A 22,920-nucleotide genomic window follows, 5' to 3' on the forward strand; every position below is an offset into this window, starting at 1 on the left:
TCTCTTTTGTACAATGACAATTACACATTTTGGGTTTTGTTGCTCCCACAGTTCTTATTAATTTTTTGGAAGAGAGTAGAACCAAATGTGACATAACAGAACAGAGCCAGTCAAATCAAAAGGGTGGACATAATAGATAATGTAAAAGCATAATACAAGATGATCAACAATGGTTACCATAATGCCTCCCGCTATCTCTAATAGAATTGCCTATATCATCAGTTATAATAAAATTGAACAAAACAGTAAAGAACAAAACCAACAAAACCAAAACATTGGAGACATTATAGGTCTTCAAAAGTAGATAATAGTCAACCAGAATGGGCGTCATAATGAATCCCACTATCTTCACAGCTGTTGCCTAAACTTTCGAACCTGGTACTATCAAGCAAAACAGAATAGAGGGACATCAGTCAAAACAAGATGGTGAGAGCAATACAGGGCTTTAAATCAAGATAGTAGAAAGTCAAAGTGAGACTGCATATATATATCCTGCTATTTTTTATTTATTTTTCCCTTAATTAAAAGGATAAAAATAAAAATAAATAATAAAATGGAGATTGAGATAAAAGAGGGCATAATAGTAAAACAGCGAAGATCAAAATATAACCATTTAAGCAAAATAGTGTTTCACCACAAGATAATCCCAACATAAAAGTAGTTACCATATTGTCTCTTTCCTTGAAATCTTTGAGTATAACTTCGTATACTGTAGCATCAAATATATCAAAACAATGTAAAACCATTTAAGAGAATGACAGTATTACAGGGTATTTAGAATCAACTAACAGAAAATGAACAGTGGTTTCTGTATAATCTCCTTGTCTATAAAAGTTTTTGCTTATACTATCATACATAATAAAATCCAATAAGATACAACCTGTTTAGACCAATGGAGACAGAAGAACAAAAGCTTGATGAGACTTCAAAACAAGATGATACTAAATCAGTATTACCTATTAAGACGTCATTTTCTCCAAAAGAGCTGTTCCTATCATCCAATCTTCTCTGCCTCATTTCTATTGAGCCCTTTTTTGTCATTAGTTGTCAGTTTGTCTTCTTCATTTTGTTTTCTGCTCCATTCATCGTGGCCTCTCTGCCACTATTTCTGGATTCTTCATATTTTTCTTTTTTAGAATATCCTGCAGTATTCTCTGTAGAGTTGAATTGGTGGTTGCATATTCCCCTAGTTCCTCTTTATCCTGGAAGCACCTTGTTTTTCCATCAATTTCCAGGGATAGTTGTGCAGGATATATCGATCTTGGCTGGAGATTATTATCTTTCAAAGCTTGAATTATTTCCCCCCATGCTCTTCGTGATTTGATGGTTTGTGCCGAGAAATCTGCTGTAATTCTGATGGGTGTTCCCTTGTAAGTGATCTGTTTCTTGTCTTTGACTGCTTTTAATATTCTGTTCTTGTATTGGATTTCTGGAATTTTAATTATTATATGCCTGGGTGTAGCTCTGTTTGGGTTGTAGGTGGCTGGGGTCCTGTATGCTTCATACAACTGAGTATCTTTACCTTTTGCTAAATTAGGAAAATTCTCTTGGATTATTTCTGTGAGTAGCTTTTGTAGTTCATTTGTTTGTGTCCCTACTTCTTCTTTTATGTTCTTAATTCTTAAGTTACAGATCCTCTTATCATCTTCTAGTCTTTGTATTATTGCTGTTTGTTTCTTTGTTATTTTTTAGAAGCTTTTCATTTCATTCTCCCATATTACAAATCTGCCCTCCAGTTCAGATAATCTGTCCTTAGTTTCTTTTAAGCTGTTATGCCAGTTTTTGACAGAGTTTTTAGTTTCCTGGTAATCTCTTTGAACCTGCTTCACGTATTCTATGCTTTCTCTACTTTCTCCATCAAACAATTCTCCCCTCTTTTTCTGTTCTTCCATTCCACCATCTGTTTTTTCTTGGGTGGTGCTTAGCATTTCTCTAACTATTCTGCTTATGTCTAGCTTCAGGTCATTAATAACTTCATTCCTTAACTTGTCTATGAGGCTCTGGAGATAGCGCTTTATACCTATTGGTGCTGTGTCTGCTATTGCCTGTTTCTCAGGATTGGGGGCCGAGGAGCCTTTCTTGTTGCTGCCTCTTCCCATATTCTTTGTTCCTTATATATGCAAGCGTATATAGGAGGCCCAGCTTCCTTCCCTGTCGACCACAGTCTGATTGAATTGTGCCGGCTAAGTGTTCCCGCCCACCGCAGCGCACCAGGAAGTTGCAGACCAGGCAGCCTATGCGCGGCCCGCCCCTCCAGGTCAATCTACCTTCAGGCGCTGGGACCTGGGTTGCATTAGCCTACTGGGTCTCAGCCAGCAGCGTCACGTAGGCTAGGCACTGCTCATCAATCCCGCTTGAGAGGGGCATACGTGACTGAAGTCACTGCAGCACCCTGTTCCCGCAAGTCTGCCCGGTCCCAGAATGTCCTCTGTTGGAGTCTCCTAGACCATGGAAGAGTCCCAGTTTCTCTCACTCACCACAGGTCGATACACAGCTCCCTGCCCGTCCTGCTTTCAACTCTGTTCACGGATTCCTGTTCTCAGAGCTTTTGCTCGTCTCTCTCCCTGCTGAGCGGATGTAGACGCTGCAGCGGCAGTGGGAAACCCAAATCGCGGCTTCCAATGGCGTGGGCTCCAGCTTTCACCCTGAGGCTTTTCTGTTCCTGTTATAGCACCAGGATTGCATTCCCAGTTGGTTTCTCTCAGCCCAGTTCATTCTTGGGTCACCGGGGCATATCTCCACTTGCTTATGATTCCTTACTCCGCACCATTCCTGAATTCTAAGCTGGGTCTTTCAGAGAGCCTCCGTAGCTGCTGCTATCTGTCTGCCATGTTCTCCCGCCACTTTAGTTATATACTTAGTTATAACCAAGTTTAACCAAGGAGATGAAAGACATGCTGAAAACTAAAACACTGTTGAAAGAAATTAAGAATGACACAAATAAAAGGCATTTAACGTTCGTGAATTAGAATGTAATTTTAAAATGTCCACATTGGCCAAAGGCATCTCTAGATTCAGTGCAACCCTACCAAATTTCCAATGTCTTTTTTTACTGGCAGAGAGAAAACAGCCCTAAAATTTATATAGAGCCACAATTGACTTGGAGTAGCCAAAGCAATCTCAAGTAAAGACAAGAGCTGGAGCCATCCTATTACCTGATGTCAAAGTACATTAGAAAGTTACAGCAATTAAATTTTCTGATACTAGCATAAAAGTAAAAACATTGATTTGGAGTGGGATAGAGACCCTAGAAATAAATCCATACATCTATATTCAATTAATTTTTGACAGAGAGGCTAAAAACGCACAATGGGGACAAATTCTTTAATAAATGGTGTTGAGAAAACTAGCTATTCATATTGAAAAGAATGAAAGTGGACCCTTATTTCACCCCTTATACAAAAATCAACTTAAAATATATTAGAGATTTAAATGTAAGATGTGCAACTGAAAAATTACTAGAGCATTGATGTAACAGAATAGCTATATAGCATTGGTCCAGTAAGTGAGTTCTTCTTTATGACCTCAAAACTATAGGTAACAAGAACAAAAATTTAAAAGTGTGATTGAATAAAGCCAAAGCGCTTCTGTACAGCAAAGGTAACAACAAGATGAAGAGAAAATCCACAGACTGGGAAAAAATATTTGTTAATTACACAGTAGATAAATAGCTAATATCCAAAATATTTAAGAAACTCAAATTACTTAATAATAAGAAAGCAAGCAACTATTTAAAAATCAAGCCAAACATGTAAAAGGTCAACAAATATATTTAAACATCTTTAATATAACTCATCATTAGGGAAATGAATCACTGAATACGATCTCGTACTTGTTAGAATGACTAAGAAGATGAAAGATAACATATGTGGCTAGCCTGTAGCCAAAAGGAAATCTTCATGAAGTATTAGTGGGTATGTCAATTAATATAGCCATTTTGGAAAAGAGTAAGAAGACTCTTTAAGAATTTGAAAGTAGAACTTCCACTTGCTTCAACAATTTCACTACTTGAAATAGATCCAAGGGATTGAAATCAGTATGTTGAAGAAATGGCCTTGAGTCCATGTTCGTCAAAACATCATTCACATAACCAAGATTTGGAAGAATCTAAAGAGTCCATTAGCAGACGAATGGAGTAGAAAAAGTGGGCTATTTACACAACAGACTAGTATTCAGCTTTAACAAGGCTGAAAGGAATGATGTAATTTGTGACAAAATGAATAACCTGTAGTACAGTAAGTCCCCAACATATGAAAATTTGAGTCATGAAACTTCACATGTACTGTATCAGATTCACAGATGTACTGTATAAGACCTACTTTGCCAGATTAGGATGAATCTGATTTATGAACTTTCTTCTGGAATGGAACTCATTTGTAAAACAGGGACTTACTGTACAGTATAGTAAATGAAATAAGCCAAGCACAGAAAGACAAATACTGTTATGCTTGATGTCAGGTCTTCCCATCTCCTGCCCCCAGCTCTCATGCAATCATAGAGGCAACTGAATCTAGCGTTTGTGATTGGTTCATTGTCTGGTACTGGGATTGGTGGTGTGAGTGCTACACCCACCCAAGGGTGGAGTCATCATACAGTGTAACAGCGGGAAGGTGTGTCTTTTTCTCTTTTAAAGTTGGCTCTTGCCAACTAAAACATTGTCTAATCTCACATATAGAAGGTAAAATTTTAACTCATAGTAGTAGAGACTAAAATGGTGATTACAGAAGCTGAGGGATATGGGTTGGACAGGGAAAGGGAAAATTTTGGTCAGAAGGTAAGAAGCTTCAGTTAGGAGAAATAAGTTCTAGTGTAGAGTCTCAGCAAAGTGACCATTCCTAATAATTAGGTCTATTACAAAATTGATAAAGGAATAGATTTCAAATGTTTTCATCACATATATATGATAAGTGTATGAGGTGATTGACATGTTAGCCTGATTTACTCAATATACAGTGTATACATGTATTGAAGGATCACTCTGTACCCTACACATATATACAATTAGTGTTTGTCAGTAAAAGTAAAGATAAAAAGAATTAATAACTGACCGGCGCAGCCCCCCAATGAGACAGAGGATGCTCTTGTGGGTAACAGGTAACTGCCAACTTTATTGTTGCGGGTTCTGGCTTATATATCTGACTGTGGCCAATCAGGCTGCCACGAGGAGGAAGGGCTGGAATGAGACGCGGGCTCTGACTAATATACCCAGCTGAGTAGCTTTACATTGTATAAAAATGCCATGTCTTTCTTACCTATTCTGCAGTTGATGGGCAAGCCACCCCTACTTTTTTCTGGTTGTGTGTTACATAGAGTGTTGTTTTCCCTCCTTTAACTTTCATTCTATGAATTTTTTTTCAAGTTAAATGTATTTCTTGTATAAAGCATAATGATGGATTCTGTCACCTGATCCACTCTGCCTGTGTGTCTTTTTATTGGTGAATTGAGGCCATATACATTGATGGTTACATCCAACCTGCACCGACTTGTCTCTGCCATGCTATTTTCCTGCTGTTGGCTGCCTACTTTTCCCCTCCATTCAGTTGTTAGCCTTGCTTAGTGATCCCTCTCTGCCGATGTTCCTGAAACTGTGTTTATTTTTATCTCTTTCTAGAATGTCTTCCAGTATTCATTGTAGGGTTGTTTTGGCAGTCATGAATTCCTTCTGTTGTTCTTTGTCATGAAAGTATCTTGTTTCTCCATTAATTTTGAAAGGTAGTTTTATAAGGTACATCAATTTGGGTTGGAAGTCATTTTGTTTCAGGACTTGAAACACTTCAACCTCTTTTTGACTTGATGGTTTGTGTTGAGAAGTCATGATTCTGTCCTGCTTCTGATAAGTTCTCCTTTATAGGTGATCTGTTTCATTTCTCTAAGAGCTTTTAATATTTTGGTCTTTGCTGAATATCTGGAATCTTATTATATGTCTGGCTGTAGATTTATTTTGGTTATGGCTAACTGGAGTTCTATATGCCTCACTTGTCTGTGTGTCTGGTGCTTTTTCCCATGCTTGGGAAGTTTTCTACTATTACTTCTGTAAATAGGCTTTATTTCATTTGTGTTGACCCTTGCTTTCTCACTGACACCTGTTATACTTAAATTACTTTTCTTGCATCGTCTGGCAGCTGTTGAATTGTTATTCCTGGTTCCTTGTTATTTCTAAGAGATCTTTCCTTTTGTGATCACTAGCTGCAATCCTGTCTTCAAGGTCTCAAAGTCTATATTCAGTTGTGTTCATACTGTTTTGTCTGCTTTTAATGGAATTTTTAATTTCTTGGATATCTCTTTGCATTTGTTTCATGTATTCTAAATCTTTCTTATATTGTTCATTCAAGGTTTCCCTCATTTTCCAGTGTTCCTCAATTTATTTAAAGTATGTCTTTTTTAAAGAAATGCTTAGCAGTTTTATTATGTTTTTCATTTCTTATTTTGCCTGAGATAGTATTTCTGTTCTAATTTCTTTTATAGCCTTCTGGAGTTGTTTCTTTACTTTAGTTGCCATCATTTTAGAAACTTCAAGTGAGTGACTCCCAATCTCTCCAATGTTTTCGTCTCCTAGACTTGCTCTGCATGGGTTGGAGGCCATAGACTTCGTTCTCCTTCTTCATCTGGACATTTTCCTGGGTTCTTTCAGACATGCAGGTAGTGGGATCCCAGACACTTCCTGTGTTGGCTACAATTTCTCTGAAGCATGACTGTTTGGTTCTCGTAACCTGTGCTGGCTATGGGTATCTGATGGTGGCCATTGGGTGCAATGCTGTGGGGCTGACTGCTGCTTTTTCCAGCTTATGCTGGCTACTGGTGGCGGGAAGTGTCCCTGATGGCAGCTGGTGTGTGTCAGACTTCTGAATTTTAGATCAGTGCTAGATTGTGAAGAAGTCTAGAGTGTTCAATGGAGATGTTTTGCTCAAATGGCATGAAGGTGAAGGTTTGTAAAATTTAAGGAGTCAGGAACCTAAAAGAACTATTTTTCACTTATTGTAGAAGTATGAGGGGCTTTCCCCTCTTATTTTGGTGATAAGAAGTGATTTTCCATTTTTCAGCTTTAGTTGTCGGCAACCTGTCACACTTACATAGATTGAAATTGCGAAAGAGAAAACCTTTCCAGAAAGTGGAGGGAAAGATAGGCTCTCGGTAAGGTCTTTATTTTAGGGATGTGGGATATAGTAAGGGAAGCATTCAGGGACTTCAATGAATAGAATTTTCTAGAAAGTCTGTGCATTGTGCCATTGAAGTTGAATAGAATGGAAGATGGTGTGTAGTTTTCTGTATTCTTGTTGTGCATACTAGGTGGGGAGGCATACCAGTTTCACATCACTTCTTAAAGGAAAAGGTAGAGGTTTTGGTGGTATCTCCTAGAGTGCGTGTTTCTTTGGAGGGAGAACTTATTTTTAAACTGAGGCTAAGGAGTTGGAGAATACAGAATGAGGTTGAGCAGCTGGAGGAAGAAAGGTGGTAAAAAAAAATAGACACTGTAGAGTCAGAAATGTTGCAGAGGATACATCAGGGGCATCCTGATGTTTTTTTACAACTCATGCTGGGGGATGAGTTTTTGTAACAAGAGGAACAAAAGTGATTTCCTCATATGCAGTTTGGGAGGTGTATTTCCAACTAGGAATATGGTATATTAAATTATGGGTAATATTTGGCCAGCAGGGCTGCCTGCTCTTAAATTTCCAGTTTTATTTCCTTATAAAAGAGCCATATATTTTTGGACTATTCATTAAGGTGCTGCTTGATATGTTATATTTCTAGTCTTGCTTTATAGGTGAAATTGAAGTGGAAGTAACTAGAAAATTAAAATCTTTAAAATTAAGTCCCCGAGGTACAAAACTGTTATCACATAGCCTGAAATTTTTTTTTGTATTTTAAGCCTTAAAATTTGTTGCACTGGATTCAGGATTTGATTTTTACAATTTAATTAAAACAGTGTTTTGATTTTAAAGGTTTAAAAATGCTAGTTAGAAACCTGAGAGAAGGCCAGGGATTTAGCTCAGCAGCTTAAGCGCCTGCCTGGCAAGCGTAAGATCATGAGTTCAATCCCTGGTCCCCCTCTCCCCCCAATAAATAAATAAAAAATAAAGAAACTGGGGAGAAGGATTTGTTAGTGAAGCCTTTTAAATTTTACATAGAATATTCATTTTATTATCTTGCTTTTTATAAGAATGGAAATAATGTAGGAGCTTGAGGTTGTGATAATAAAATTTCTAAATTTTTATTAATGTTTTCTATTGGTTGAGACATCACTTTGTTTCCTTTAACTTTTATTTATGGTTTTCTATAGTTTGAGCATTATATTTTTGTCTACCAAAGTCTGTACTTTCTCAGAAATAGTTTTTATTAATTTCTCCTGTGACCAGGTGATACCATATTATTTCTTTTTATGCTTTATAAGTTTTTTTTTGTTAGACTAGACATTTGATAATATGATAACTCTAGAAATCATGGTTTTTCCTTTTAGGCTTTGTTTTTGGTGCTTGTGTGGGTTGTTGTTTATTTGTTTAGTGGCTTTTATAAACTGTTTTGTAATGACTGTATTTTTTATTGTCTGTGGTCTCTGAAGTCTCCATTCCTTTAGCTTGTGGTCAGCTAGTATTTTGAAAGAGATTTCCTTGATTGTTTGGAGCTAAGAAATATGGATACCACCTCAGTCTTTGCAGACTGACTGTATGTTGTGGCACCTCTTGTGTACTTCAGCCACCTCTGTCTCATGCTTCTGTCTGAACCCTCAGTTCCTGATCTGAAGATTGTTCTGATCTGAAGATTACCAGAGGTAATCTGAGCATACAGATAGATGTGGACATGGTTTCCTAAATTTCCCTGTATAATTCCACAAAGCACCTTCCCTGTTCTGAAGAATTATTTTTTTTCCCTCAGTTTTTCCTCCTCAGCTTTTGACTGTCATTTGCTTCAATTGTAATCTTTGGCCTTGGGCAGCAGTGGGTTTATTTGCTTTTCATTGATTTTGAGGAATGACTTCTGCATAACTGCTTTTATACTGTTGGCATTCCATGTTGGGCAAGGGAGGATCTTCAGACTGAATCAGCAAATTATTTTGTGAATGATATATAAAGAATACTAGGAGCATTTCAGTTGCTCAGGAGATCAGAATAATTAATTCGTGAGTTCCCTTCTTGAATTTACTTGAATAATTTGTTTGATCCATTGGCTAACCCTAGATAGTCTCATCTCTAGACTTTACCCATTGTTCCACAGAATGACTTTCTGTTCTCCCAATATAGCAAATATTTTGTGAGTCTTTAAATATTTACTGTCAGACATTCTAGTATGTGTTTTCATTTCTATATGTTCTTTGATTAAATTTAGTATTTTAAGAATTTTCTGTATGAGGGATATGTTTAATTTTTCATTTTTTGAAATTTTCTTGTCGAAATTTAATTTCTTCTCTGTATCTTGGTTGCATAGAAGAAGTTGGGATACGTATCTTTTTTTCTCTACTCTGAAAGAGATTGTGAACATGCATTATTATATAAATATTTGAAAAATATTTAAATATTCATCTGTGGAACTGCATGCCATTGTAACTTGTAGGTACTTTTGTGCATTATTTTAAATTATAAAGTCAATTCCCTAGCAAATATAGGGATGTCAGATTTTCTATTTTGTTGTATGTTAGGTTTGTCAAGTTTAGCTTTTCAAAGAATTTTTCCATTTCGCTTAAAATGGTAAATTCATTGATATGAAATTTGGAATTTTTTTTTTTTGTGATACTGAGGATTGAATCCATGCCCTTTGCACTGACCTTCATCCCCAGCCCATCTATTTTTAGTCCAAGTTGCTAAGTTACTCAACCTGATCCTGAAATTGAGAGTCTTGAGATTATAGTTGTGTGCCAGCATGTCTGTGTTTTATGCTTTTTGTGGCATTAGCATTAGCACTAAGGTCTTCTTTTTCTTCCTGATAATTAATATTTTTCTTTTTCTTTCATGATCAGTTTTTCTTGGAAAATACTAATTTTATACTTCATAAAATCATTTCTTGGTTTTATTTTTTATGACTTTTCCTGTCTCAGGAATTTCAAAATTTTGATCTTTCCTTCTTTATTCTGTCTTTTGATTTAAATTGGTGTTCTTTTTCGATATTTTTGAGTCATAATGCTAATTGTGTAATCATGATTGTTAATGTTCTAATATTCATGTTTAGAGCTACAGTATAAGTTCTCTGTTTCAGCTTTGTTGAACATTTTGGTATGTTGTGACTTTAGTATTATTCAATTAAAATATTTTCTAATAGTCTTTGTGATTTAGAAGTGTTGCTTAATTTCTGCACATGTGAAGATTTTAAATTTATGTTTTTCATGTGGTAACCATATATGAGGCTGCTACTAATTGCAAGGCTTTAGGAAGCATTATTGTAACCAGCTGTTATTGATTGCCTAAATTGATTTGATTTAATACTGGTGTTACATTTATTGCTGTGGCTAAAGACCAAATAGCTATTTATTTATTTATTTATTTGTTTATTGACAGGGTCTCATTTTATAGTCCAGGTTGCTGCCCTGGAACTTGAAGTCCCCCTGTTTTAGCTTCCTGGGGGCTGGGATTACAGAAGTGTGCCACTGTATTTCGCTGGAATTTGTGGTGGTCTTTGAAATTTTTTTAAATCCTGAATTGGCTCCTTTATTACCAAAGTTACTTGCAGGGGTCATAGAATACTTACAAATAACATTAACATTGACTGATTTTTCTGTCAACCCTGATATAGATAATGAAGTTTTCTTTAAAACTTTTAATGATCTCTAGAGAAAATTTTCTTTTTATCTAAAAGTAGATAATTAGGGCTGGGAATTTAGCTCAGCGGCATAAGTGCCTGCCTGGCAAGCACTAGGTTATGAGTTTGATCCCCGGTAAACCCCCCTGCCCCCCCAAAAAAAGAAAGAAAGAAAAGTCAATTATTCTAATATTCCTTTGTATATATAAGTATGTTTATTTACATATATAAAGATGAATTAGCTATAAAATGCCTCTGTGTACATATTATATGTGAAGGCCAAGTGGAGAAATACTTTAACTATTTAATACATGGTCTTCTACTGATAAAATGGTAAGGACAAAGTGAAGTAGATTCGAACTCAAATATTTTAAGATTCTGAAAATGTGAGGGAAGTTTTAAAGTTATGTTTTCTAATGGGCAAAATAGAAAGTATTAAAATCTTTTGATTTTCCATTTTGAAATTGGTTGAATTCTTGTACTAAATGTAAATTAGTCAAGAGAAAAAGTGGTAATAGAAATAGGTACTATAACTGTGAAGTCTGATAGCAACCACTTAAAAATTCTGGTGCATAGAAAACATATATAACTAATAGTGATCTCCTCAAAATGAGATGGGAACTATTCCATAGATCTGCATCTTCCAAATGCATCTGATCTTCCCTTTTTGGCCTCACCCAAGGTTTTGTGCAGATAAAGTTTAGCTTAATCTATATGCATCAACTTGAAGCTTTCATTACAATGTTTACTTTTTCAGTGGCATTTTGCATTGTGTAAATTGAAATGGCCATGGTATATAATCAAATCTTAACTAAGTTTCTTTTCAGATACAGAGAAAAATAGAGCAATTTCAAACTTCTTTTGAGTTTTAAATGTATCCTTCTCTTTGGAAGTTACTATTGGTCATTTCTTTGCTTTAATGATTTTTAAAAAAATCTCATGCTGTAAATCTTTAAGTTACTTTAAGGTAATCACTTTCATGATTTTTCTTTTCTAGATTAACAGAACCTTCTGGATATTTAACAGATGGGCCAATTAACTATAAGTATAAAACTAAGTGTACATGGCTAATTGAAGGCTAGTAAGTATACAATTTGACTTGAATTAATTTATTTTGCAATTATAAAGGTGATCATTTCAATGCTAAAGTATTAAAAAATATAATTACTATATAATACATAGTTTATTTGTTTATTGTTGGAAAATATTCATAAATAGATTGACTACTTGTAAACATCACATTTATATGAATTATAATAACTCCAGCTTGTGATAATAGCTTAATTTATATATTTTATTTTTGAATTATGTTATTGTGCATTAAATAGGTGTATTTTGGCTTTTTGAAAATACTTTATGGAATTTGAAAACTGTAATAATATTCTATATCAGTTTAAGCCATTGATTTACCTACTCAGCATTTTGCCTCTAAGGGTTAAATAGAACATTTTGAAGAAGAAAGTTAATTATCCAACTAGAGTGTTTTTAGAATTAGGATTTGAAACTGAATTTGCCTATTTAAATGTATTGTATGTAAATGAATTGTTATGAATACTTTTTAAGCTGTTTTATAATTTTTAAACCATGTATTTGGAAAACTTGTTATTATTTAAAAAACATTAAACTTAAAGCTATTACTTTTTCTGTGTACCTATAGTCTCAGTTTGTTTGTTAATAGTATATAATTTTAAGACCTTTTAATTAGATTTAAAGAATGTAGTGCCTCCATTTAAAGATTCTGTAGAATTGAGAATGTTTCTTGAATATTGTGTTTTGAAATCAACTTTATTCAACTACAACTATGATAGAATGCACCCATTTTTGCAAACAATTTAAGATGTATAAGTTATGCTTATAAGCTGTGAAACCTCTACCTGAATAGAGACATAGAACATTTTCTGTTAATAAAATTTTTAGAAAATGGTGATACGTGCATATGACCTGTTAATAAGATTTTGAAAATTTCACTGCTATGTGTAATGGTTTATTAATCTTCTAGTCTGGAGATTTAAAGATTTGTGGAAAATTATGTATAAAATAGATCTTTAAGAAAACATTGTCTAAAAATTCTTCATACTGTTTTATATGTTAGATGCTAATTTGAAATGTATTTTAATTTTTTTCAGTCCAAATGCAGTGTTAAGGTTGAGATTCAATCATTTTGCTACAGAATGTAGCTGGGATCATATGTATGTTTATGATGGAGATTCAATATATGCACCTTTAATAGCTGTACTTAGGTGAGTATGTTTATTTAATAAATTTATGGTCAGCTGTAGGGAGACAATTTGTATAATTTATTAATTTGAGCTTATTGATACTCAAATATTGCTTAGATATTAATGACAAAGTTTCAAAGATTAATATATGTTTATTATATATCAGGACTGTCAATTTAAGTATATATTCAATACTGTAGATACTGATTTGCTTTGTATTATGCTCTATTGGGACTATAGATTTCTTTATAAATATTCTTCATATTCACTGTGTTTATTTTTTTAAAGTGGTTTGAATATATTTTCAGAACTATGAATTTGGGTAGATTATAGAGTAAATTTCTAACTGAGAAAGAATTTGTTTTTGTGGTGCTTAGAATGAAACCCAGGTCTCATGCATTCTCAGCAATCACTCTACTGTTGAGCTACATCCTAGTTCCAGAAACACAGAGACAAATGTATTTATTTTTATCATTTTCTTTTTTTTTTTTAGCGAATTGGTGAAATTTGAAATTCTACAAAATTGGTTAAATTATACTGTTTATTTTTTCAGTAAAGGAATACGTCCACTAATTTTTGAAATGTGGTTTTGGTTGCTTCAAGGTATTTTATTGTTAGTAGTTGAATAAACTAATTTTAAAATTATAGCATTTTAGCTATTTATAAATTTTGTATATGTATGTGTATAGAGTTTACTATAAGAGTTTTATGAGTAGGAGATGAAATATATTGGACACAGAAAAACATATGAATACATTGTGTAGATATCAGCCCCAATCTCTTGATTTACAAGACTATACTGTTTGTATTTCACTTCAAGAATATATCTTTACTAACATGATTGTTAATCTGATACTGATTATGTCTTCCTTTACTTTTGTTATTAATGCAGTATCTCTCTCATGTCTTATAACTGTTGAAAATTCAAGTACAGTTAACAGGTTATTGTTCTCATAAAATTACTTATTTTAATTTTTGCTATTTATGTTGCAGATACTGTATCTGGAATGTGAGCTATCATTTTTTGGACAAATATTCAAGGCTTTTTATTTCCAAATTACTATTTCTTTTCTTTTCTTTTTTTTTTTTTTTTTTTGTCTTTTTCATTTTTATCGGTACCGAGGATTGAACTCACGACTGCCTGCTTGCAAGGCAGGTGCTTATGCCGCTGAGCTAAATCCCCAGCCCCAAATTACTATTTCTAAGTGCATTTGTAATTTAAACACTTATTCTATGACATGGCTGTTGCTAAAAATCTTTTCAGAAATTCTTTTTTGAGTTTTTGAATATTATAAAAAGGATAGGTGCAATTAATACTGTGTCTAAGGAGAGTAGATACAAAATGTAATAAAAGCTTGTGAACAATCATGTTGTGATTCTTCATCATGACAACTAGATAAGATCCTGGGTTCACACATTTATTTTTAGGAAATTAAGCATAACTTTGCTATCATTACTCATTTTATAATGCTATTAACTAACTTGATTTAGATATGTGCCTTTTCACTTATTTTTCCAGTAATCCGATGACTTTATGTTAATACTGATTTGCTAATATTCTTAACCAATTCTTTTCTGTTACTTAATGGAGTCTTTTATAATTATCTGGATGGGTTTAGTATATGTCTGTGAAAGAGTGGTGAATTTTCATTAGCAAGTGTTCTTGTTGGCTATCCTGCGAAAGATAGAAAACTCATATGTATTAAATATCCATTGATGCTAAGTGTTTTGCTGGGTAGTTTAACCCATTCCCATGGGCTCGAGCCACCCATGATACATGGATGACTCTAAGAGGGCTTGAACTTCCAGTGGTCCATGTATAACTGTCGTATTGGGTGGCATGGGTTAGTCCCTCTGGATGCATGCTGCGACCTAACATGAAAATTGAAATGTCATTAATCCTCACAAAAATCTTGTGGGAGTGCCAATATTTCCATTTTAATGTTGAGAAAATTGAGCCTCAGATAAATTATTTAGTTCTAATAGGCGATAGAGCCAAGGTTAGAATTTCAGCCTCATTTTCTTCTTTTAAAAGCCTATATACTGTTTCAACTTCACTTTGAATGAAATTCTAATTACGTTTGCATTATATCAGTAGTATGAAGGTTTATTAGCTAAAAAACTTTCTTTCTCTTTTTTTTTTTTTGATGGTACTAAGGATGAACACAGGGCTTTCTGCATGCTAGACAAGCAGTTTTAGAGTGAACTACGTCCTCAAAACTCAGCAAACATTTGATAACCAACTCAATGCCAGAGACTGTATATGCCTATAAGATATAGTAAGAAATAAGGCATAAGTCACTGGAATGAGTTGAGGCATCAAGTACCTGGAGTTGACTGTATATGCCTATAACATATAGTAAGAAATAAGGCATAAGTCACTGGAATGAGTTGAGACATCAAGTACCTGGAGTTGATTCAAACTTCCTAGAGTAAGGATACAGTCCTTCACAGATTGCCATTACTTCAGACACTAGTTACAAGTTTGAAAGTCTCTACTTTCACTTTGATCATCTTGCTACAAATTTGGGGTGTCTCACCCTTCCTAAACTTTGATAACTTGCTAGAATGACTCACCACACTTGGAAAAGTGATATACTTCTGACTATACTTTACTATGAAGGCTGGACACCAGCCAAATAAACAAGCTTAAAAAGAGGTCTAAAAGGATGACAAATACAAAACATACTCTCCTCAGGATGTGGTACCCACCCAGAATATCAATTTATATCACTAACCGGAAAGCTTACTTTAGTTTCAGGTGTCCAGTGTTTTTACTGGGTTTTCATTATGTATACTTGCTTCATTGAATTATTGGTCTTAAAGTATGAGGTTAAACTTAAATCTTCAGCCCTGTAACCATTCTTCTCCCTCAGAAGACTGGGTAATACCATTTGTTCCCAAACTTTTCTCCATATGTCTGGTCTTGCTAGCATGGCTGTGTTACAGCATGCTCAAGAAATTTACCCATGGGACACCCAGATTTCAGAAATAAGTGAGGCTTATTTCAAACTGCAGGGATCAGTTTGTTTTTGTCATTGAAACTCCTGGCTACTGGTTGGCTGGCACTGATTCCTTTGTTTTGTTCTGTTATATACCCCTGTATGAGTCTACAAAGTCAGAGGTTTCCATGGATAGCACCTTTTTGCAGCACTGTCATTGCTTTGGAATGTTATAAGACCTTTTTACACATCTGGTCAACTGACATACAGAATGTGGACAACCAGGCAGTTTGGTGCCTTGAGATAAACCTGGTTGTTTCCCTTTCTGTAGATTTTTTGGCCAGTTAAGGGAAAGAAAGAGGCTTTATGGGGATTTAGCCAAAGTTCACTTGCTGTTTGAGTCTAACTGCTAACTAGGCATCTAAATTATAATCTATAGGCCATAAAATAAGTGAAATTTTCAAGACAGGATATGGGGATTTCAAAAGGAAAAAAAAAAAAAGGCAAAGTAAAGAAAATAGTAGGGGTTGTGAATGCCCTCACTGCTGTTCCCCATTGTCAAATGCTTTTTTTTAAAACCTCAGCTTAACTAACAGTCAACTGTGAGTTATCTTATTGGCATAAGTTTTCAAATACACTTTATCATTGGAGGAATTCTAAGGATTGAAAGGTTACATTCCAAGAACTAAAGACAAAGACCAACTAGATTCATTTGTACATAATAGTCATGCACAGGCTATTAATTGTAATAATTGGGTTATGGAAGAGGGTTATATAATTTCAAAGGAAGTAGCAGATCATGATAAATTTTATCATGAGCATAAGGATGATAGGCAAAGTATAGGACCAGATAGGGCACTCTAAGTAGAGAAGATATATACATACAGGTATAGATAGCCACCCAGGCCCATATGCTCAGATTCACTTGCTTGCTGTTGACCACATCAAAGGAGGCCATTTATGTTGGCAGCAAGCAAGGATATAATCAAAGATAGATCTGAGGAGATGACCTCATTACCCAAGTTACCACCTTTCAATATGTAGATATGTTAGGGTATTTTATAGGCAAAGAACCGTGTAGGGAGGAAATACAATGAAATGATGGACTTGTCCAGGCTTCCTGGACTCAGATGTCTCCCTTCTGTCCAGGTGGTAAACGAACCTGTACTTTGACCTAGTGCCGGGGTTGGCATATTCTGTCCATTCATCTGAATTGAGGAGAGGTAGGGTTACCAGTTTATACTTAAGGCCTGAGAAAATGTGGTGAAGCTGCTTGCCTCCGAAGAAGAATCTGGAGGAGAAAAGTTCCATTTTGCCATGGCAATTACACAGTGACACTAAAGAGTATTGTAATGTGTGTGTGTATGTGTGTGTTTTGAGATAGTGCCTTGAGATGGTTCAGGCTGTCCTTGAACTCACTATGTAGTCCAGGCTGACAGTCCTCTCTGTTACCACACCTGGCAAGACTGTTGTATTTTAGGATGATAGTAGTTTTGAGTAACTTCATCAAAAGACTTGTTAAGGGACACAGGGAAGCCAGATTATGCAGTAAAGAGCAATCAGTAACATCTACTGAGTGCTCATTTTGTGCTAGTATTGTGCAAGAGTTCTTTATATTCATCATTTCATTTAATTCTCACAATGACCCTTTTGATAGTTAGTGCCTTTTTACAAATGGAAGATTAAAGCACAAAAAATTACTCTGACAGCCCCACAGTTGACCATCTGGGAAGTAATAGAATCAGAACATGAAGCCATATTATGTAATTCTAGGCCTTACCTTTTCAGTCACTGTAATAGTGCTTCCATTACACAAAAGAGAATTGAACTGTATGTTATAGAAAAGATTTAAGTCTTTTTATTTATTTTTTTGTTTTAAGAATGTGGAGAATGGTTTGGAATGGAGTAAACATTTTTTCCTGTGTGCTGCACAATAGTGTGCTTGACACTGTGTTTGGAATAATCATATGGAGCAATAATTTGAGACCTAAAAGAGACATTCCAGCAGGGAGTGGAGGGGAGCTCGAGCATTCAGTCACTCAGTCAGGATTCAGGTGGTTCATGGCTAAACTGAAGGGAAGTCTTTCAGAGGTCCTGACTTCAGCTAGTTTGCTTTCTTCTTCTCCTAGTTTTTGGGGTTCCGGATCAAAGTAAAGAACCAGGATTCCCCTTTTTGTTTTCCTAGTTGTGTAAAACTTTTGCAGTCCACTCTCTTAACGCCCTCAGCTTTCTTAGCTCTTCAAATCTCACGCTGATTTAAAATAAACATTCTCTTGTTGAGGGAAGTTGCCTCAGTGCCTCTGCTAACCTTGCATATTAGCTCTCTAATGACTTTATGGAGGTTTTTTTTTTTTGGTTTATTTTTATGTAGTTATTTTATTGTATGGATTATATTACAATTTTATTTGTTGTATTACAATTTTTGTTTATTTTTATATAGTTATTTTACTACATGGCTTGTATTACAATTTAGATTGGTCCAAATTGCCTAGTAAGTTATGGGAGAAGTGCAATGCCTTTTTTTGTTTATTGCTTTTAAAACATACAAACAAGCAAACAAATTTGTTCTTTTTTGTTTGTGTGTCAGAGATATCTCAGAGGCTAGCTATATCCATGATAGAAACCTGGGAATATTACTTTATCAGTGTACTCATTGTGATGTAATCTCACTATCATGAAGCATTTATATGTATGTGTAACAGTGGTATTATAAAATTTGAATTCTATTAAAATCTTTTTCAATTGCAGTCATGAATTAATAGATGTAATATGAGTGGCACATTATGTTGAGTTTATTACTTTTTCTATTTGAGGAATAAATTATTTTTTGTAATATATAATTTGTCAAATATTATTTGAGTGAGGGAATTCAAGTCCTAGTGGTGCTGAAACATAAATAAACTTGGCATAAAGGAATATTAAATTGTGTACTATTTTTTTGTTAGCAGTTTTCTTTGTTTCTCCTATTTCATGTTTTTACATATTTAGAGAGGGTAGCATGGTATCACTAAATGAAGATATGTATTTTTCCCCCCAAGAACAAATAGGTAATAGTTACCTGGAATGTGTACTTGTGTACATTTATAATTGCCCTGCCACCCAAATTAGCTTGATGAATGTGTTCATATAGACCTAGTTGAACAGTATGTTCTAGAATAGTTATATATTAGTATAATTTGTATAAATATTTAAAATTTTAAAGTAGCACAAGAATCATACATTTTAAAACCGAAACACTTAGATTTAGCATATTGGCAATATACAGCTTTAACCAGAATTTCATTGTAATCATGTAGTTGGTATGGAGCATTCACTGGAATTCACAATCATTTGACAAAATGAGTTTATACGGTCACTTGTTAAAATTAGCATAGTGGCTTGGAGGGAAGTTTTATATATGATTTAAGTAAAAGACCACCCTGTAGCATTATGGCAGAATGGATAATTAAAAGGAAAAATTGGACACTGTAGTCCAAATGGGAATAAAAAGAGTGATACGACAATAGGTGTGTATTGGCAGTAGTAGTGGTAGAGCTAATTTGGTAGAAATGGGTAGGGATTAATTTTAATCTTGTAGTTATCTATTTTAATGTACATGTTTAATGATTCTGATAATATTTTTAGAATAATCACATAATTTTATGTAATTAACCCTCATATATATACATTGGATATACACATTGTTCAGTTTTGCTCTCTTTTAGTGGTTTGATAGTCCCTGAAGTAAGGGGAAATGAAACTGTGCCTGAAGTTGTTACAACATCTGGCTATGCACTGTTACACTTTTTTAGTGATGCTGCATATAATCTAACTGGTTTCAACATTTTCTATTCGTAAGTATTTTTTAAAAAACATCTTGTAATAGATTTATATTGATTTAAAAGGATTTACTGATGGCTTACTATATAAATATCTTATATAATAATAGATTTTTGTAACAAAAGTTTTGTATTAATGTTTTTATAAATTCAACATGTGTTAAAATTGAACACATTAAATTTCAAATTATGTAAGATTCCTTCCTAAGTGACATAAAATCTTTAATACACCACAAGATGCTATCTAAGCCTTTGTTAAGATAATGTGTAAGTCTTAGAATGTTATTTTAGCAAATTAAGGTTTGATGGAAAATTTTTACAAATTTAGCATCATTTATTGGTAAGCTATTAAGTAAACTAACATAAATTAGTGTAATTTTACTGGTAGCAGCAGGTGCATTGAATTGCAGGTGCTCTTCAGTTGCCTTTCTGTGCTCTAAAGTATTTTACTTAAATTTGAAGAGGAGCATGAGAACTGAACTTTGTTAGTCCTCTCTTTTTGTGACTGTCCTGGATGCTATGTATACATCATGTCATTTAATTCCCTTTACATCAATTCTGTGAGTGGATATATTTCCCATTTTAAAATTAAAGCTTAGGAGGTACAGAGTATGGCTATATAGGCTCCTCCAAAGTAAGAAAAATAATTTTCATTGAGAATCTAATATGTATCTGACAGTTTATATAAATTTTTATATAAGAGGCGAAGGGATACTTTCATTGAAATAGCCATAGGCAACTTAATTCTACACATTAATTTTTTTTCCTTTTTTCATGAAGCTACAAATTGATAAGTAGAGAATTTTTCAACAGGTATAAAAAAATCTGAATATCTCTGAATCAGCGATTTATAGGATTTCTTTATTCTATAGTGTGTCCAAATATATATGGGAGGGAGAATAATATATACAATATAAAGTTAAGTATAGCAACATTAAATAAGATGTCATAAGCATCCCTTCTCTTTCAGAAGAGTAGATAGATGGCAGGTTCTTAAAAAATTATATAACTAAGTTGTATCTTTGCTTCTCATGCTTTCAGGTATTCATGAATTTACTTTCTGTAAAATATATATTCAAAATGTTTATACTTTTATCTTTACAAACATTGTGCTTAAAACTATACTGGTCTTGCAGATGTTACATGTGTAGTCCTTGGATATTTGGAGTCTTGTTAGCAAAATAAACTTACTGAAGTTGTAGTAAGACTTAGTTGTAAGACTAATTACAAATAAATGCTAACTGAATTGCATGAGAGTAAAAGGGTACACAGTAAAGAACTGAAGTGACACTGTGATTGTATTAATAAGCATGTGACACAGTATACAATTATAAGGTTTACAGAGTGTCAATTTTTTCCCTAATTGTCCGGAACTTGAATATATATATGAATTGTATTTTACAGAATCAATTCTTGTCCTAATAATTGCTCTGGTCATGGGAAGTGTACAACTAGTGTCTCTGTGTCAAGTCAAGTATATTGTGAATGTGATAAATACTGGAAGGGTGAAGCTTGTGATATTCCTTACTGTAAAGCCAATTGTGGCAGTCCAGATCATGGTTACTGTGACTTAACAGGAGAAAAACTGTGTGTCTGCAATGACAGTTGGCAAGGTAAGCTTGTGAATGTAATAGTTTTGAAGCATTCATTCATGTATCTAATAATACAAATTCTACTTTCATTTGTTTTTGGTTTGAACACATAACTTATATTTGTTTTAATTTTTAGAATGTTCAAGTTAACAACTTCTTAATCTTCATAGTTACAAATAAGTTAGTAATAGGTTTTGTCCTCATGCTATATTGAGGATTAAATGAAGTTTATTTGGAAATTTAAAAATTGTAGTTCTGTGATTGTTATGGTGTTTTGTAATTTTTTGGTAGAATGTACAAAAATTTGATGCCTTCACTCGATTTAACATGTGGTGCATTCAGATTTGATTTCTAATGAGTAACAAATATTGTATTGCAGAAACAAATGCTTATCTCACAAGGTACATTATATTAAACTTATTCCTTAGGAAAGGCTGACCTCTTGTGGCTATTTTTAAAAAATTTTTATTTAAAAGGAAAAAGAAAAAACAAAACAAAACAAAGTGGTGTAAGGGTACAAGTAATACAGAACTACAAAAAACAAACAAACAAAAAAACAGTAAGAAATCACCAGTTAATAGATTACACATTATCATCTTAGAGATAGTTGCTCAAGTTACAGTATCAAAGCATACAAAGTGAACAAACAGAGAGACTGCAAACAGTTGTGTTCAATGATCCAACCAAAAACATTAATATGGTCAGCTATTTAACACCCCTAAACACACTTGCAGTTGTATCCTTTAGAGCACTTTTTGTCCCTCTCTTTTTTACAACAAAATTTACACATTTTGGGTTTTATTACTCCTTAGTTCTTATTACTTTTTTTTTTGGAAGACAATAAAGTCAAATATGGCAAAACAAAGCTGTCAGTCAAAACCAAGGATAGACATAGTACATGATGTAAAAACAGAGTACAAGGTTATCAACAGTGGTTACCATAATGCCTCTTGCTTCCTTAAAAAGAATTGTCTATCTCATTATAAAGTTGAACAAAACAGTAGAGAACAAGACCAATAAAACTTAAACATTGTAAACATTACAGGACTTCCAAAGGAGATAATAGTCAAACCAGAATGGGCATCTTAGTGAATCTTATTGCCTTCAAAGTAGTTGCCTATACCCTCAAACTTGATAATATCATACAGAACGGAACAGAGTCTAATGAGTCAAAACAAGATAGTGGGAGTATTATAGGACTTCAATCAAGTTAATAGGAAATCAAAAAAAGTTACTATAATATATCCTGCTAATTTTTTAAAATTTTCCCCTTAATTAAAAAAACCATAAAAAATAACTAATTTTTTTAATGAATAAGGGAGAGATTGAGATAAAAGAGGACATAACAACATAGCAATACAGGTCAAAGCATGACTGTTTCAGCAACCTAGTGCTTCACCACCAAATAACCCGACTTAATAGTAGTTACCATAGTGTCTTTTTCCTTGAAATATTTGAATATAACTTCATATACTATAGCTTCAAATATTTCCATATCAAGAAGCCCAGAATAAAGCCTTTCCAATTAATAAGTGAAAACTTTATAAGGCTTCAAGGCCACATAATGGGGAATCATGATTATCACATACTTTTATATATTTGAATCATTACTTACATTAGG

At 33.9% G+C, this 22,920-nt stretch overlaps 1 protein-coding gene across 10 annotated transcripts in view; it reads left to right on the forward strand.

The window, feature by feature from the left end:
* Atrnl1 (attractin like 1) overlaps positions 1-22,920 on the forward strand; it is an 833,524-nt gene that overhangs the window by 15,982 nt on the left and 794,622 nt on the right. For all 10 annotated transcript variants that reach the window (XR_010046243.1, XM_063244803.1, XM_063244801.1 and 7 more), the window contains exons 2-5: positions 11,726-11,809; positions 12,855-12,968; positions 19,594-19,722; positions 21,112-21,320. Coding sequence is in view for 9 of the 10 variants with exons in the window: in XM_063244803.1 (XP_063100873.1) it covers positions 11,726-11,809; positions 12,855-12,968; positions 19,594-19,722; positions 21,112-21,320 (536 nt within the window). In the remaining variant the exon portion in view is untranslated. The remainder of the gene's footprint in view (positions 1-11,725; positions 11,810-12,854; positions 12,969-19,593; positions 19,723-21,111; positions 21,321-22,920) is intronic.

Source organism: Cavia porcellus, unplaced genomic scaffold, assembly GCF_034190915.1.
Source record: "Cavia porcellus strain 051 isolate PalLab524CR breed Dunkin Hartley unplaced genomic scaffold, mCavPor4.1 scaffold_2, whole genome shotgun sequence".
Classification (NCBI taxonomy): Eukaryota; Metazoa; Chordata; class Mammalia; order Rodentia; family Caviidae; genus Cavia; species Cavia porcellus.